Below are 15,189 nucleotides of genomic sequence, written 5' to 3'. Positions count from 1 at the left end.
GCTGTAGGGTGGTTATGAGGGGAACCCCGTATTCCTCTCCTCGTAACGAGCTTAACGGTGTGTTTAGTGTTTTGCAGGATCATCACATCACAACTTGGACGAGACAAAGAAGATTAACCTTATTTGTCGAGACACAAACCACAAGCTAATCACCAGATTAGTTTGGTGTTTCTTCAATAGATTTCAACTTTTGAATAAGCGTTTAGGTTTTGGCTATTCAAGTTAAATAGGTGTATGTATAATCATGTAAACAAATTAAATTATCGTATATCCCTAACGTCTAACCCTTAGTTTTCATGAATTTAGACAACCTTATGATCTCAAATCAATAGTGATGTATAATTAGCGTGTTACGTCTGTATATATCTACACTAGCAAAAGTGTGTGAATATTACTTTTAAAAAAATATATTTAAAGAGGACAACTGTTATAAATGATTTTGAAAAACATTTCAGTTGCATTTTGAAGGAAACTTTGTATTGTTTAAAAAGAACAAAGCATATATTCGTTAAAATTTTGTATTACTCTTAATCATAATCATATCATAACTAGGGTCATAGTTACCCGCGCGTTTCGCAGGGACGCGGTTGGAATTCAGAACGTATAACACACCATGACAACCGATAAATAAATTTGTAAACTTAAATAAAATGATATCTAAATGTATTATGCTATTTGTGTCGTAACTCGGCTCTAAACATCAAAATAAGAAAAGTTAAATAATATAGTAAATAACAAAGATAAACAAAAAAGAAAACGATAGAAACTCGGTTGCTTTCGGTACGCTCTTTATAGCAAATAAAAAGAAAAGTTAAAAAATATGTTCAAAAGAGTACCGGCATATTCGTTATAAAAAACTAAATCAAAAAAAAACTTTCGCCACACTCGTTATAGGGAAAAAAAGAAAAGTTAAAAAATATGTTTAAAACGGTATTAACGTGTTCGTTAAAAAACTATTTAGGGATAGAAAAATAATTTGTTTAAATTAAACAAGAAATATAATAATTAAACTAAATGAGTTGCAAATGAAAAAAAAAATTATACTGAATGACGAAATAGACTAAATGACAAAAAAACACTATTCATCTTCTTATTAATTTATATAGAGATATGAATGACGAAATAGACTAAATGACAAAAAAACACTATTCATCTTATAATTTATATAGAGATAATTATGTAATTTGTATGGTACATTTTGATGTCTCATTGTTTAGACAAGATGATACGCGATGTAATCCATTTTTTATCGTCAACATATTTATTATCTATAATTTGTTTGTATTACTAACTAGACCAAATGAAGTTCATAATGTCAAATTTTGTCCAAATACAAAGCTTTTATTTTATTTTATAGATGATTCTAGTAACTCAAACATTAAGTTCGGTTAGGTAACGCACACATTAGTTATGATCTTAATATTAACTATATTTAAGCATAGAATAGAATATATGTAACCGGAATTTTAAATTTGGTTACCCACACATTAGTTATGATCTTAATATTAAGTATAAATACGTAGCCGGAATTTAAATTTAGTCAAAATAATTTACATTGTAGATTTAGTTAAAACAAAGAATAAAAGTTTACAATATAAAATAAAAACGAAATCATGAAAAAATATGATTTTTTTAACCAAGACCGAATAATCACCGACACACATGTAAATTAACCACTTGTGTAGTGACTTCAGTGGTGTAGGCAATGACGAGGACACTCAGATCATCATTGATAAGTCAAATGGTTTCGCAGGTGACTAACCTCAAGTATTTATGATTTTTTGTACAAAGAGATGAGGAAATAGATAGTAATCTAGCCCCATCACCACTTTGGTGGAGTGGTAGAGGCTTTGTGCCTCTTGGGGAGCCCAATTCCTGGCATGGAGTAAAATTTGGTGTAATTTAAGAGTAGTGTTATGTAACCTTTGCCGTTAAAAAAAAGATTGTAATGTAGCCCATCACATATAGCTTGTATGGTATAAGTGAAGAGTAGCAACTAGGGTTTTGTGTGATAGAAGCTTTCTAACCAAATTAAAGGGAAAATTTTATAGGGTAGGAATTAGACCTGCTATGTTATATGGGAGCGACTGTGAGGCCATCAAGAAAATGCAGGCACGCAAGATGGAGGTTGCTAAGATGAGAATATTGAGCTGGGTGTGTAAGGATACAAGGTTAGACCGAATAAAAAATGAGGTTTTTAGAGAGAGGTTTGAAGTATCTATTATTTCAGATAAGGTAAAAGAGGAGATTAAAATAGTTTGGGCATGTGAAGAGAAGGAAGATGACTGAGTCAGTTAAGAGTGGTAGAAACCCTCACTATGGACAAGAGAATGAGTAAAGGCAGACTGAAATTGACTTGGAATGAACGGATTAGGTAGGATTTACTAGGGTTGCACATCTCTAGAGACATGGTCCATGATAAGAGTTTGTGGAGACGTATGATTAAGGTTAAGGACTTTAAAAATATGGTACAAATGCGTTTTAGGCGTGTCATAGGGACTTCGTTTTGCCTACACGTTAGATGAAATTTACATGTGATTGTCTTCTTGTATCTTTGTTTATAGATTGTTTCGATGTTATATGTGTATTTTTACTATGTGCTTCACCACCTATGTTATTATTGATAACTTTTTATGTACATATGTATAACTCATGTTCTATATACTTGTCTGCTGTTTGTTTTGAGCCAAGGGTCTAAGGTTTTCCTATATCTAACCCTCTTCAGACCCCACTAGGGTTTGGTTATTATATGAACGTCATCAATCTTTTCATATTTGATAGGTTTCACCTCATGACATGCTAACACTATTTGTCACCAATATGATATCTTTTGTCTATACAACGCCTATTAACATTATGTTACCTTAATAGTTTTGTCTAAAGTTCAAAAACACCTTTATTTTACAGGCAACATACATTTAAAACACATCATTACCAATACATATATGCATTGGCTTGTATATATTTTAGTGCGTGATCCAACTAGTAAACATGGATATGTTGCTTGGCAGTCAAGAAAGCTTTTAAGCTCGTGTTTTTTTCTTCAATGTCCTTGAATGCAACTCTCCGTCCATGGCCTGCAGAGAACTTTAATCAGTTTGCCTAATTTTAGAGCTCGCAAAATGGTCGGGCTGGGCTGGTAATGGATAAAAAAAACGAGTTATTTGGTACGGGTCAATTTAAGTTGGTTTGACATATAAACAAGTTTGATCAAACTTCTATACCTAAATATAAAAAAGTGTAAGTTACCAAGTCGCTTGACCCATTTGACCCGCTTCCTTCTATCTATAACTACTGAAATAACATGATTTAGGCAATCATATTCAAACATTATTATTTTTTTCTTTAAAACAGAAAATAAAATTTGGACAAAAAGCGTATGACGTGAACCCAGCCTAACCCGTTACAACCTGTACCAATAATTAACTGTTGGGGCCCGTTACCCCACCTGACCATTTTGCTGCCTCTACTTAGTTGTGACTCGGGTTCATACTAGCATGCATGAAGGTTTCATATGCAAGACTCGAGTGAGCCCCGGGCATCTGCCTCATAAAGAGGATTACTAAAAACGTTCACGTTTCTTTTTTTATATTCTAGGGAATTATTCTCAACTAGCTTGTAAAATTATAAATAAACCAACCTGGTAATATCCACTCAAATTCCAGCTCAAGCAACATGGCAACACTATCCAACTGTATAGGCACTGCAAATTCGAAACAAAATCAGTGATTTACAAAATACTATACTAAATGAATATCAACGCCCAGAAAAGCAGATCTTTAGCATTATTTAGTTTCAAAACTATGGCATTAATTGTTTCAGTTGCTCATATGAAAATGGGTCAACCAGTACTCGAAAATTATCAGTTCTGTCTGAAACCTAAGCTGACCCGTTACCTAGCCCACACTGAGTGACTTTTAAACCGAATTCAAGAAACATTCAGATTTTCTTTGGAACTGATGAAAAATAAAGTCATATACCTGAATAAAAATTGTATATCTCAGATATAGCCAGATTAGATTCATCCATTGCCAATGCCAGATGATCTCCAGTGAAAAGCACCTTTAAGGGCTTATAAAACAAGCACACTGATCCCTGTCATTCCATTCACAATACAAATAAAACATCATTTATTAATCTATACAAATTAGCCCCGCTTGCGGTATGCACATATAATGTATATATATGTGTGGACGCTCGGGGGCAAAAGTGAAAGTGCACTAATTTTAACGTTATTTTACTAAGTTCGTGAAAATAAGGTTAAAAGAGGGGGATGGTTAATCATGCATCATGTGGTGGTGTTGATAGCCAAAAGACAAAAGGGTACATGCACTAATCGGCCTTTGTCCCGATTGTCGAGTGTTATGTGCCTTGTGTCCAAGGCTTGATGCAACACTACTATCGAGCCGGGGTCTCACTGGAAGCAGCCTCTCTATTCCTACGGGGTAGAGGTAAGGCTGTCTACTTCTTACCCTCCTCAGACCCTACCTTAGCTTTGCTATTGATGGGATTTACCGAGTATGATGATGATGATGATGGTGATTATAAATCTATACAAATCTATTGCAATATGTAGTAGACACCATGTAACTTATCTACTCACTTCTGTGTGGCCCGGTGTGTGTATAAGTTGGACATCATCACTAAGACTCCACGGTCCACATCCATTCAACTTCATCTCAACATTGCTGGTTGAAACATTTACCTGACATTAAAATATATACAAATTTTATTAAAATTTAAATAATTTCACCAAGCTAAACACATGTAGTGTAAAAATGTAACCATCATATTCATACCTCCGTGGAGTGAAGCACTCTTTCACAATTTAATCGCTTTGACCACTTCTCGTGATCTGCCACATCATCCCTAATTCAAAAAAGAAGTCAATACTAGCTTATAAATTTAGAGGTGGCGACTTTGACCCGTTTACTTATAAATGGTCGATTTGGGTTAAATTTTATCATTAACTGATAACATCGGTTAAATCCAAGAAAGAGCTAAAAAGTAAACGGGTCAAGCAGGTAGAAAGTCAACCAAAGTTTTAATCAGATATATAGATTACTGGTGTAAGAATATAGTTTTATAATAATAATATATATCACACTATACTCAAACCACATCATCATACCGGTGAGTGAGAAACATGTATCGAGCTCCACCCATTTTCTCAATGTTGGAAGCTAGCCTTTCTGTATACCGAGGACTGCAATATATAATGAAATAACAATTGATTCAAGCAACCTTGCATTTAAATCGAAATTCTTAATATTCATATTTCCATGTGCTTGTTTGACAAGAATACTATAGTTTATAACAACTTGGATGGTTAGATGACCTGTCGATAAGAATGTTCCCTTCAGGATGAACCAACAGATAGGAGGCTGCTCCGTATGATTTATCGGAGTGATAACCACAATGATACACCCCCTAATATTGATAATTTGTTTGAGTAAGCATTGACACCACAAACATGTAATTATAAATGAGAAGCGACAAAACAAAAAGGGTTAGGTAAATGGTCGAAAAGGATTTTATATCCAATAAATAATTGGTGGTGCAATTAATAGAAATACAATACAATGATGGAAGTAATGCCTGCAAATTTAACATAAAAGGATTACCGGAATTCTGTCGATGTCAATGGGTATTGGAAATGTTTTCTGAACCTCCAAAATATCACGAGCAGGTTTCTCAGTGCTGATTGAGCTTGTTGGGCATGAAAGCAATGCCTGCAAATTTAACATAGTTATAGAAGACAGGATACAGGTGGGTTGGTTAACGGGTCAAACATGTATAGGTTGAAACAACTCTTTCTAAAAGGGCCAAAACAGGGCAGGTAGTGTTGAACCATAGGCAATTTTTTGTCCACTTATCAATATTTCTAGTAACCATGATTATAAAAACGATATTATTAAAACAATAATCTAAATTTTTGAATAAAATGACATTGGATCACTTTCAACTTGTTTGACCCATTTGACTCCTTCCCCTTTTAGCTAGACCTTCCGATTTGTTACACGTTTGAAGTAGAAGACAACCTAAACCGGCCCATTAATATGTAAATTGGTTGAAATTTCCACCACAAGTTGCAAATAAGTTAATCTTAGTTTTTATTTGCATGAGGCATTATATGGTGAATGGCTTTGCTTAAACAATTATATCAACTTAAAAGGCATAATACCTCAAATGTCTCATATGACACAATACCTGAAGAGCCTTAAGACGTTCATCTTGACAGGTTGGCTGCTTTGAAACAGCAGACATGTCACCAACACGAGTGAAAATCTCCTGAAATGTTAAAACACACGGAAAATATAAGCAAGCCCCATACATACTATAAAGGCTAAATTGCATTATACGTCCTTAAGTTACAATAAAATTTCAGGCCCCGTCCTTCAACTAACGAAAGTACAACGGATGTCCTTTATGTTTTAATTTCTTTACAACATATGTCCTTTATGTTTAATTTCTTTACAGCGGATATCCTTTATTTTTGTATTCTTTTTAGGCAGAAAGGAAACCGCCTGTAAAGAAATTAGAACATAAAGGACATTCGCTGTAATTTCATTAGTTAAAGGACAAAGCCTGAAATTTTGCTAAAACTTAAAGGACGTAAAATGCAATTTACCCTACTATAAAAGGTTAATTATATACAGTGGTAAGAAAAACCAGAACCATGTTACATACAGTTTTCTTACATAAGCAGACAAGAACGTGAGGAAAACTACTTCATTACAGCATAAGATTCAATTATCGTCAAATAGATTATTTAAGAATGAAGTACATGTAATTACCGGGGCCATCCAACGACAGGTGTCACAATCAATGCATGTATGATCTGAAAATTATAAAACATATCAAAATAATTATAAAATATTTTGAGAGAATTTACAGTTTCAGGCATAAATAGCTGAAATTTGAAAGAATAATATGATAAAATAAGGTCAAGAACTATAGCTTATGAAGAGTTCACTGAAGGCCTATAACATCACATCATCATATGCAGGAGTATTATCAAAACATGTGAATAACAAACCTGAAGATAATGAGTATTACAATTTCATTAAAATTGGCGGGAATAAGTTGTTAATTTAATGCCATTAAACATCATGAAAGTTGTATAAACATGATAGAGTTAAATGTCATTTTAGTCCCTTTGGTTTGGGCCATTTTGTCAGTTTAGTCCAAAGGTTTCATTTTTCGCCTGTGGGTCCAAAAAGGTTTCACCGTTGCTATTTTAGTCCACTGGGTTAACTTCATCCATGTTTTCTGTTAACGAGAAGGGCAATTCGGCCATTTTGTATATAATTCTGTTAACTAGAATGACAGTTCAGCCATATAAAATGACCGAATTGCCCTTCTCGTTAACATGAATAATTACGGAAGTTATCCCAGTGAACTGTGAACTAAAATGGCAACGCTGAAACCTTTTTTAGACCCATTTGCAAAATATGAAACCTTTGAACTAAACTAACAAAATGACCCAAACCACAGGGACTAAAATAGCATTTAACTCAACATGATAAAAGGCGTAAATAATATGTTTAACTTTGGTTCAATTAACAGCTAGTAGACTGATGTGAAAAAGGACAAGTTTGCAAACAAATCAACAAGTATGAAATTAAAACCGAATCGAAGCATTTAAATTAGGAGAAAGAGGAGGAAATAACGAACCGACGAAGAAGTCTCCATCAACGTTCTCCGGACGACGCTTCTTCTTGGATAAAGCTTGCAGTTGTGAGCTCTGAATTTGACTTCTGATTTTGATGACAAAGTTCGCCGGAGAAGAACGCCGTGTGGTTGACGATGTAAAAGGATGGTGGTGGTTAGGGAGGAAACGAAACTGCGTCGCCATTGGCATTGTTGCAGAACCTGATTGCTTGCTCTTCGTCTCACGTGCTTAGATCCTCGTAGCGTGTGCCACTCTTGTATTTTTCTTTTCGGATAATGTAAAATAACAGTTAAGATTACACAATTTTAAAGAGAAAATTACTTTTTGAATTTTAGGGGTGTTTTATAGTGTTCACTATTAAGTGTAAAATTAAAATGTTTAATCTTCTGAGTCTTTAACTGTTTTTTGATAATCCTTTGAGTCTGAATTTTTAACTATGTTAGATTTTTTAATTAAGTTTTGTTAAATTATCAAATTAACTCTATAGTTCAAAAAATAAAAAGTAATTTATTATTAGATTTGTCTCTCTCTCTCTCTTTCTCTTATATATATATATATATATATATATATATATCTCCTTTATCTTTCTCTTTCTAACAATCTGCGTCTCTCTTTCTCGTCTATGTTAGTTTATATTCTGTGTGTCTGTCACTGTACGAATAGGCTAGATAGAGCGTGTGTTGAATAATGCATAATTGAGAGTGAGATTCGAACACATGACACTTTGAAGAGGACGAGACGGATGAGACTCATCCGCACGGATGAGTAATCCGCTCCAAGGGATATCTCATGTCTATAAATAACAGGTCATGTGTTTGAAGTTAATAAGTTTTGCAAAGTTTTGGGGAAAGGCTGGAGAGACCTTAGATTTCTTTCCAGCTTGTAATTGCAAAATGATGTATGCTCTTTCGGTATGAATGGAATCCTTCTACTTTTGTTTATTTTTACAAGATTTCTACCGAATTAGCTTTATCTTATCCAAACTTTCGTCTAAATCCGCCGGATCCGGAACTTTCAATTGGTATCAAAGCTACAGTACCGATTCAATCGATCTAACAATTGATTGAATCACCTACGCTCATGATTTATGGGTTTTTAGACAAAAAAACATCAAATTGAAGGTCAATCCACGGATGGAAGTCAAAATGAAGCCATAGGATTGATCAGAAATGATTTTCGACCTTGTCTGTGGAAGAATCATCATCAAATTCGAAGAAATAAAGATATTGGATCAAAAAGATTTGAACAACAGCTTTCAAGCGGACGAGACTGTTTCATGCGCAGGAGTCATTCATTCGCACGAATGAGCCAGGTTCATGTGAAAAACTGTGTTCATCCACACGAATTAGTCAGACATTCGCACGAATCATCTTTCATCCGCACGGATAAGCATTCATCCGCATGAACCAGTTTAACCCGTTCCAAAATCAGTTAGTTCATACGTACGAAGGAGTCATCTGCTTGAGGACTCTCATGTGCGAATGTGTAAAAAAATGTCTAAAAAAGAGAGATGCAGATTGTAAAACCTACTACTATTCGTTTTGTTCTTTCAGTCGCTTTCTCTCATGGATGGTCTATTCCTCAGGTTGATGTCAACAATGTGTTCTTCCATGTGGATCTTTCTGAGACTGTGTATATGACACAGCCCCCAAGCTTTATTGATTCATCTAGAACACATTATGTTTGTCGTCTGCAAAAGGCTCTTTATAACCAAAAGCAGGCTCCTAGAGCTTAGTTTTCCAAGCTATCCACCATTCTGCTTGCTGATGGTTTTACCAAGTGTCTTTCAGATGTATCTCTCTTTGTTTACAGTTGGGATTCCATACTCTGTTATGTGTTGATCTATGTTGATGACATTATTATTAGTGGGAGCTCTTCTGATTTTTTACTAGCTTAATTAGTCGTTTACATTCGTAGTTTGCACTCAAGGATTTGGGACAATTTTCATATTTTTTCGGTATTAAGCCTACATTTTCTGAAAATGTTTTACAGTTATCTCAACAGCGCTACTTACTTGATTTACTACAACGCACTGGTCTTGCTGATTGTCGACCATTATCTACTCCTGTCTTTTCTCGTAGACAACTTTCTTGACATAGTAGTGATCCTTTATCTGACCTTACTATCTATCGGAGCACTGTTGGAGCATTACAATATCTTGTGTTGACACAATCAAAGATTGCTTATGTAGTTAGTAAGGTATCACAGTTTCTTCAGACACCTACTAATCAACACTGGGTCGTTGTCAAGCGGATTTTGCGGTACCTTAAAGGTACCATTTCTCATGGGTTATGTTTACGTCAGTCTACTTGTTTTGGTTTACATGCATATAGTGATGTTGACTGGGTCGGGTATCATGATGACCGACGTTCCACCACAGGGTATTGTGTTTTTCTTGGGCTCAAACTTATTAGTTGGAGTTCCAAGAAATAGCATAAAGTTCTTAGATCAAGTACTGAGGCTGAGTATCATGCTCTTGCTCATACTGCATGAGTTACATATTATGATGACTTGTCCATTGTCTCTTTGGTGTGACAATATCGGGGCCACATATCTTGCAATCAACCCGGTGTTTCATCGGCGTGCCAAACACTTGGAGGTTGACTTTCATTTTATTGGTGACATGGTTTTGGCATGCATTTTACATATTCGGCATGTTTCTACAAAACTTCAGATTGCAGATCTTTTGACCAAAGGATTGTCTAGTGACCGTTTTGACAGTCTTCTGTCCAAGCTTCACGTGGATGTTCCCCGTTCAGCTTGAAGGGGGCATATTAATATTTATATATGTACACAGCTTGTATGTATAGTTAGTTACAGTTGTTAGTTAGATGTATAGGATGCAATTAGTTGTGTAGTTTTATTCTTCTATATATGTAGACTATCATGTAACAGATTGAAGTAGAAAACAGTTTATCATATTACCTATCACATGGTATTAGAGCACTCCCTTATCCTGTGGTGCTTAACTTTCCGGTGACAGTTAGATCTCCGATCATCTCTCCGGCCAGATTCCGGCTACATCTGTTTCATCTCTCCTCATTTCTTCTTCGTTTATCTTCATTTGTTTCATCTTCTCTAATCAAATATAATTTATCATTCGGTAGTATTTTTCTGAAATATGATTCAATCTTCAAATTCTAATTCAAACTCGTTCTTCTCTATTTTCTTCAACAATCAATATTTTACCTAATATCAAATTCAAGACACAATCTGATACAATAATGAATGATGTTACATCGAACCAAACAATACCTTACCTAATATCACAAATTTCGTGCCCATCAAACTAGATAATGATAATTTCTATAATTGGCGATATCAAGTTCAAACAATTCTGAAAAATCTCGGACTATTGTGATTCTTAAATTGCAATATTGCTCCTCCAATAGATGCTAAAGCCATAATATCTTGGAACAAGTCGATGCTACCGTGTTTACGTTTATTACAGTGTTTCTCTTCATCTTTGATTCATCTTACACAAGGCACTGTATCTTCTTCTAATTTGTGGTGGAATATTGAGGAGTCATTTCACCGAAAAGTTTGTGACAAACCTAGCGGAAGAATGTTATCATCGATGATTTCCGGTGGACGTTTCGATCAAAGAGGTTGTAGGCAAGCGAAAATTAATAATCCTTATGAAACTAGGGTTTCACAGTTTTGGGAAAGTGCTACAGGTACTAGAATTGGGGTTTCCTAATGAGTCACGTGGGTCAACTCTCGATTGTTTCATGGATCAACTTATTCTCATCAGGCTTGTGTTTTGGGCCTAGGTATCAAACCATCTATATTTTATCTGTCACTAACTGGACCAACGAATCACAATGTTTCTGACTTTGGGTTGGGCTTTGCTCATTAGGCTCCTACTCAACAGTCCAGCCCACATTTTGGGCTCAATGTTGATTTTTCGAGTGTTTATGAGCGGGTTCACTCGTGGATTCTGGATTCTGAAGCCACTACTCATATGACCGTTGATGCCTCGATTATTTTTATACTACTCCTTATATCGGCTCTGAGAAAGTTGTCATTGGTGATGGTAAGTCACTTTCTATTTCTCATATCGGTAGCTGATTATCACACTTATTTGATCATACTTTGTTATTGCGACATGTGTTAGTGGTTCCTAGCTTAGCCAAGAACCTCTTGTCTATCACACAGCTTGTTACTGAGCATCCTATTGCTCTCATATTTTCACGTCTTGGTTTGCATATTAAGACCCTGACAATACAACTCCTCTATCACACGCATTGTAGCCACATCAATTGTACTCACTTGTGGCTTTCATATCTCCTTCTTGTGAGAACTGGTGTTCCCGACTGGGTCATCCGTCCGATGATGTTTTGTCTAGATGTTCGTATTTACATCTAACAAACAAAACCACACACACACAATGTACTGCCTATAGTGTCTTAAAATCGACTAGATTCCCTTGAACATCAGTTGTATCCCATTCTACTTTACATTTACACATTATACATTGTGACATTTGGGGTGCCAAACCTGTTATGTCTCGAGATGGATAGTAATATTTCATTACTTTCATTGATGATTTAGTCGATTTACATGGATGTAAACTTTGATTTGTGTTGAAGGAAAATTTCTAATGCCTACGTCTTAGTTGTGTCTAGATATAATGTATAGGGCAGCAAATCAAGGTTTATAGGGTTTTGTATTGTTTTTGTTATGTTTGGAATGCTCATACACACGTATGAGCACATACGCGCGTGTGAGCTTGACACGTCCGTGCATATGTGAAACACCCGTTTCCAAATGGTCAAAAATCAATATTTTAACAACGAAATTATGACCCGATTTGAAATTTTTACATGCCATTAAAAACAAACTTAGTTGTACATACAAAACCATTCCCTTTTTAAACGTTTACACACCAACTAGAATTTATAAAAGACATAACATAAGTATTGATTATAGTTTAACAACTAAACGTAAGCTACTTGCAACAAAAGCATTTTGACCCGTTTACAACTTTACAAATTCTGGAAGTGCATGAAGGGCAAAATGAAGTGTGTTCGATCCGAGCGAAGCATGACCACCTAAACTTGGGTTTTACCTATAACACAACATCAAGAATTAATAACATTTAAACATAAACACTTCCTAATAACATAGAATTCTAACCTCATAACAATATGACAAACATGCTATTAGCGTAACCATTCAAGTTCGCTTGTTAACTATTACCAACATTCTTTCGCTTGAATCCATTCATGGTATAATCATCATACGATCATTCTTTTACACCTTCATTCTAGTCCATTCGACCCGTTCATGAGGGGTCTAACATATGTTCATTCTTTTGCATTACATTCTAATTTATTCGACCCATTCGTAATAGGTCTTATACATGATCATTCTTTTATTGACTACGATTGCCACAATATGTAACGATAAACAAAGCTATAAATAAAAACCTTAATTGGACAAGTAGCGTACCTCGTTCTTGATTTCCTTGTTGCTTCGAGTGAGTTGAACCTTCTTCCTTTATACCTATACGTAACTGTTTATACTTAGAATTCATGTCTTATGCTTGTTTTACATACATTCCATGATAAGACATCATACAAACTTAACAGGTACTTCATATGTATATTCAAATCATGATCATTACGTAAGGTTCGAAGTCAAATTTGCTGAATTATTAACTAAGGCATTTCATCAAACACTTGGTGTGCGTACCCCCAACAAAGCATAAAGTACAAGTGTTCAAAACATAGCCCTACTTGTTCATATTATCAAAATCAATCAAATTCATATATCTCTTTCATCCTACATCGACTTATCTAAAATTTCTCCATCATATACAAGATCATACATCAAAATTACACCTATTTGCATCTACTTGATAATCATGTTCATCATACTTTTTACAACAAGTGGGTATATACTTAAAATCTTTCAAATAATCAATATCAAACAAAATTCTTATTCTATTGTGTAATCCTAACTCATAATTACACATAATTTCCATATAAATTCAAGATTGGGTTAAAACCCACTTTCTACAAATCACTAAATTAGAAATTTCGACTTACCACTTGTTGGACAAGCTTAGATGGTTAGATATTTGAGTTCATGCATTAGTTTTGGCTTTGATTTCCCTTCTAATCTTGTTAATTTCTGGAAACAAGGGTTTTCCTTGGTTTCCTTTCTCCTGGTCGATCCACAGAACACACACACTGTGTGTGTTTTGTGTTTTATTTGTCATTAATAAACTTTCATTCATTTTTGTAAGTTCAGCCCCTCTAGTTCTAGTTATTGTTTATAATTACACAATCTTTCATTCTTTCTATGCTAACATTTTCTTTAACTTAGTTAATCAACTAGGTTATAAATACTACATACTTAGAACATTTAGGATAAATAATTAAATTACGCATTTTTTGGGTGTTACAGGTCCACCCCCATTAAAAGAGGTTTCATCCCCGAAACCTATATACGTACCAAATAATGTCGGGTAGTGCTCCAGCATTTCATCTTCTAATTCCCATGTAAGATCTGATCCTTTTCGATGTTGCCATTGCACTAAGACTTGCTTTATAGCCTTGTTACGTAGGTGCGTTACATTGGTATCCTTGACAGCTATCGGTCTTTCCACGTAGTTCAGTCGTTCATCCAATTTGATATCATCGAGGGGTACGTATGCCGTCTCATCCGCGAGGCACTTTCTTAATTGTGACACATGAAATATGTCATGTATTCCATCTAATGCTAGCGGTAATTCCAACCGGTATACCACCTTCCCAACTCGAGCTAAAATCTTGAAAGGTCCTATGTAACGGGGACCTGGCGCACTCGTGGTCGTTTAGGAGTTCGACCCATCAGCGTTGCCGCATGTTCAACCCCTTTTGATCCAGTATGTGCGCTGGAGACTCTTGTGATCAGTGTAAATTGTGCAATTGGTACCATACAAGTAATGTCTCCATATCTTGAGCGCGAAGACTACAGCTCCCAGTTCTAGGTCGTACGTATGTAATTTCTTTCGTGTATTTTGAGTTGTCGAGGGGCGTAGGCAATAACTTTCTCGCGTTGCATTAGCACGCAACCGAGTCCCTATATTGACGCATCGCAGTAGACAACAAAATTGTTGGTACCTTCAGGTAATGAAAGAATAGGAGCACTATAGAGTTTCTCCTTCAGCTTTTGAAACGCGGATTCCTATGCATCATTCCACTTGTAAGAGATACCCTTTTGGGTTAGAGTTGTGAGGGGTTGAGCAATCTTCGAAAATCCCTCGATGAATCTTCGATAGTATCCCGCCAATCCAAGAATTGACGGATTTCGGTTGGAGTTTTTGGTGTAGGCCACTTCTTGATGGAGTCAATCTTAGTTGGATTAACGTGAATCCCAGCTTCATTGACTACGTGTAGTCTGGTACTTGAAGATAATAACAATGTTTCACTTAGAATCAACAACCAAAACAAGCTAAGGAACATCCTATTTATAAGCTCATAGGATGCCCGAATACAATGGGCTAAGCCCTAACCCAATCAATC

At 35.3% G+C, this 15,189-nt stretch overlaps 1 protein-coding gene and 1 long non-coding RNA gene across 3 annotated transcripts; both read right to left on the bottom strand.

Moving 5' to 3' along the window:
• Positions 1-2,748: 2,748 nt before the first annotated feature.
• On the bottom strand, positions 2,749-7,939 carry LOC110928807. 2 transcript variants are annotated; one of them, XR_004889269.1, is made up of 12 exons: positions 7,678-7,939; positions 6,798-6,841; positions 6,211-6,291; positions 5,625-5,732; positions 5,339-5,430; positions 5,132-5,206; positions 4,800-4,869; positions 4,604-4,705; positions 3,981-4,095; positions 3,641-3,703; positions 3,449-3,542; positions 2,829-3,077 (listed from the first exon to the last, which is right to left on the bottom strand). XR_004889269.1 is itself a non-coding variant. In XM_022171838.2 (11 exons), exons 1-11 carry the CDS (start codon positions 7,862-7,864, stop codon positions 2,983-2,985), a joined length of 1,032 nt encoding a protein of 343 aa, XP_022027530.1. In that variant the 5' UTR covers positions 7,865-7,939; the 3' UTR covers positions 2,749-2,982. The 2 variants fall into 2 exon arrangements, 1 of the variants encoding a protein (XP_022027530.1); XM_022171838.2 differs by lacking the exon at positions 3,449-3,542 and having other exon boundaries at positions 2,749-3,077.
• A 4,570-nt stretch (positions 7,940-12,509) lies between these two features.
• LOC110927609 lies at positions 12,510-13,855 on the bottom strand. Its single transcript, XR_002585762.1, has 3 exons — positions 13,729-13,855; positions 13,130-13,183; positions 12,510-12,746 (listed from the first exon to the last, which is right to left on the bottom strand). It is a non-coding gene; the product is annotated as an uncharacterized LOC110927609 (long non-coding RNA).
• Between the last annotated feature and the right edge of the window lie 1,334 nt (positions 13,856-15,189).

Source organism: Helianthus annuus, chromosome 3 (assembly GCF_002127325.2).
Source record: "Helianthus annuus cultivar XRQ/B chromosome 3, HanXRQr2.0-SUNRISE, whole genome shotgun sequence".
Lineage (NCBI taxonomy): Eukaryota > Viridiplantae > Streptophyta > Magnoliopsida > Asterales > Asteraceae > Helianthus > Helianthus annuus.
Note: the sequence above shows the minus strand (reverse complement) of the source record. Positions and strands in the feature narration are given on the sequence as shown.

Excerpts from the sequence above, each read along its gene's own strand:
- LOC110928807 (XM_022171838.2), bottom strand. The coding sequence starts at position 7,864 with ATGCCAATGGCGACGCAGTTTCGTTTCCTCCCTAACCACCACCATCCT. Across the intron at positions 5,733-6,210 it reads AACGTCTTAAGGCTCTTCAG|GCATTGCTTTCATGCCCAAC; the intron begins GTATTGTGTCAT and ends TTAAATTTGCAG. Across the intron at positions 4,870-5,131 it reads TACATGTTTCTCACTCACCG|GGATGATGTGGCAGATCACG; the intron begins GTATGATGATGT and ends TTTTTGAATTAG.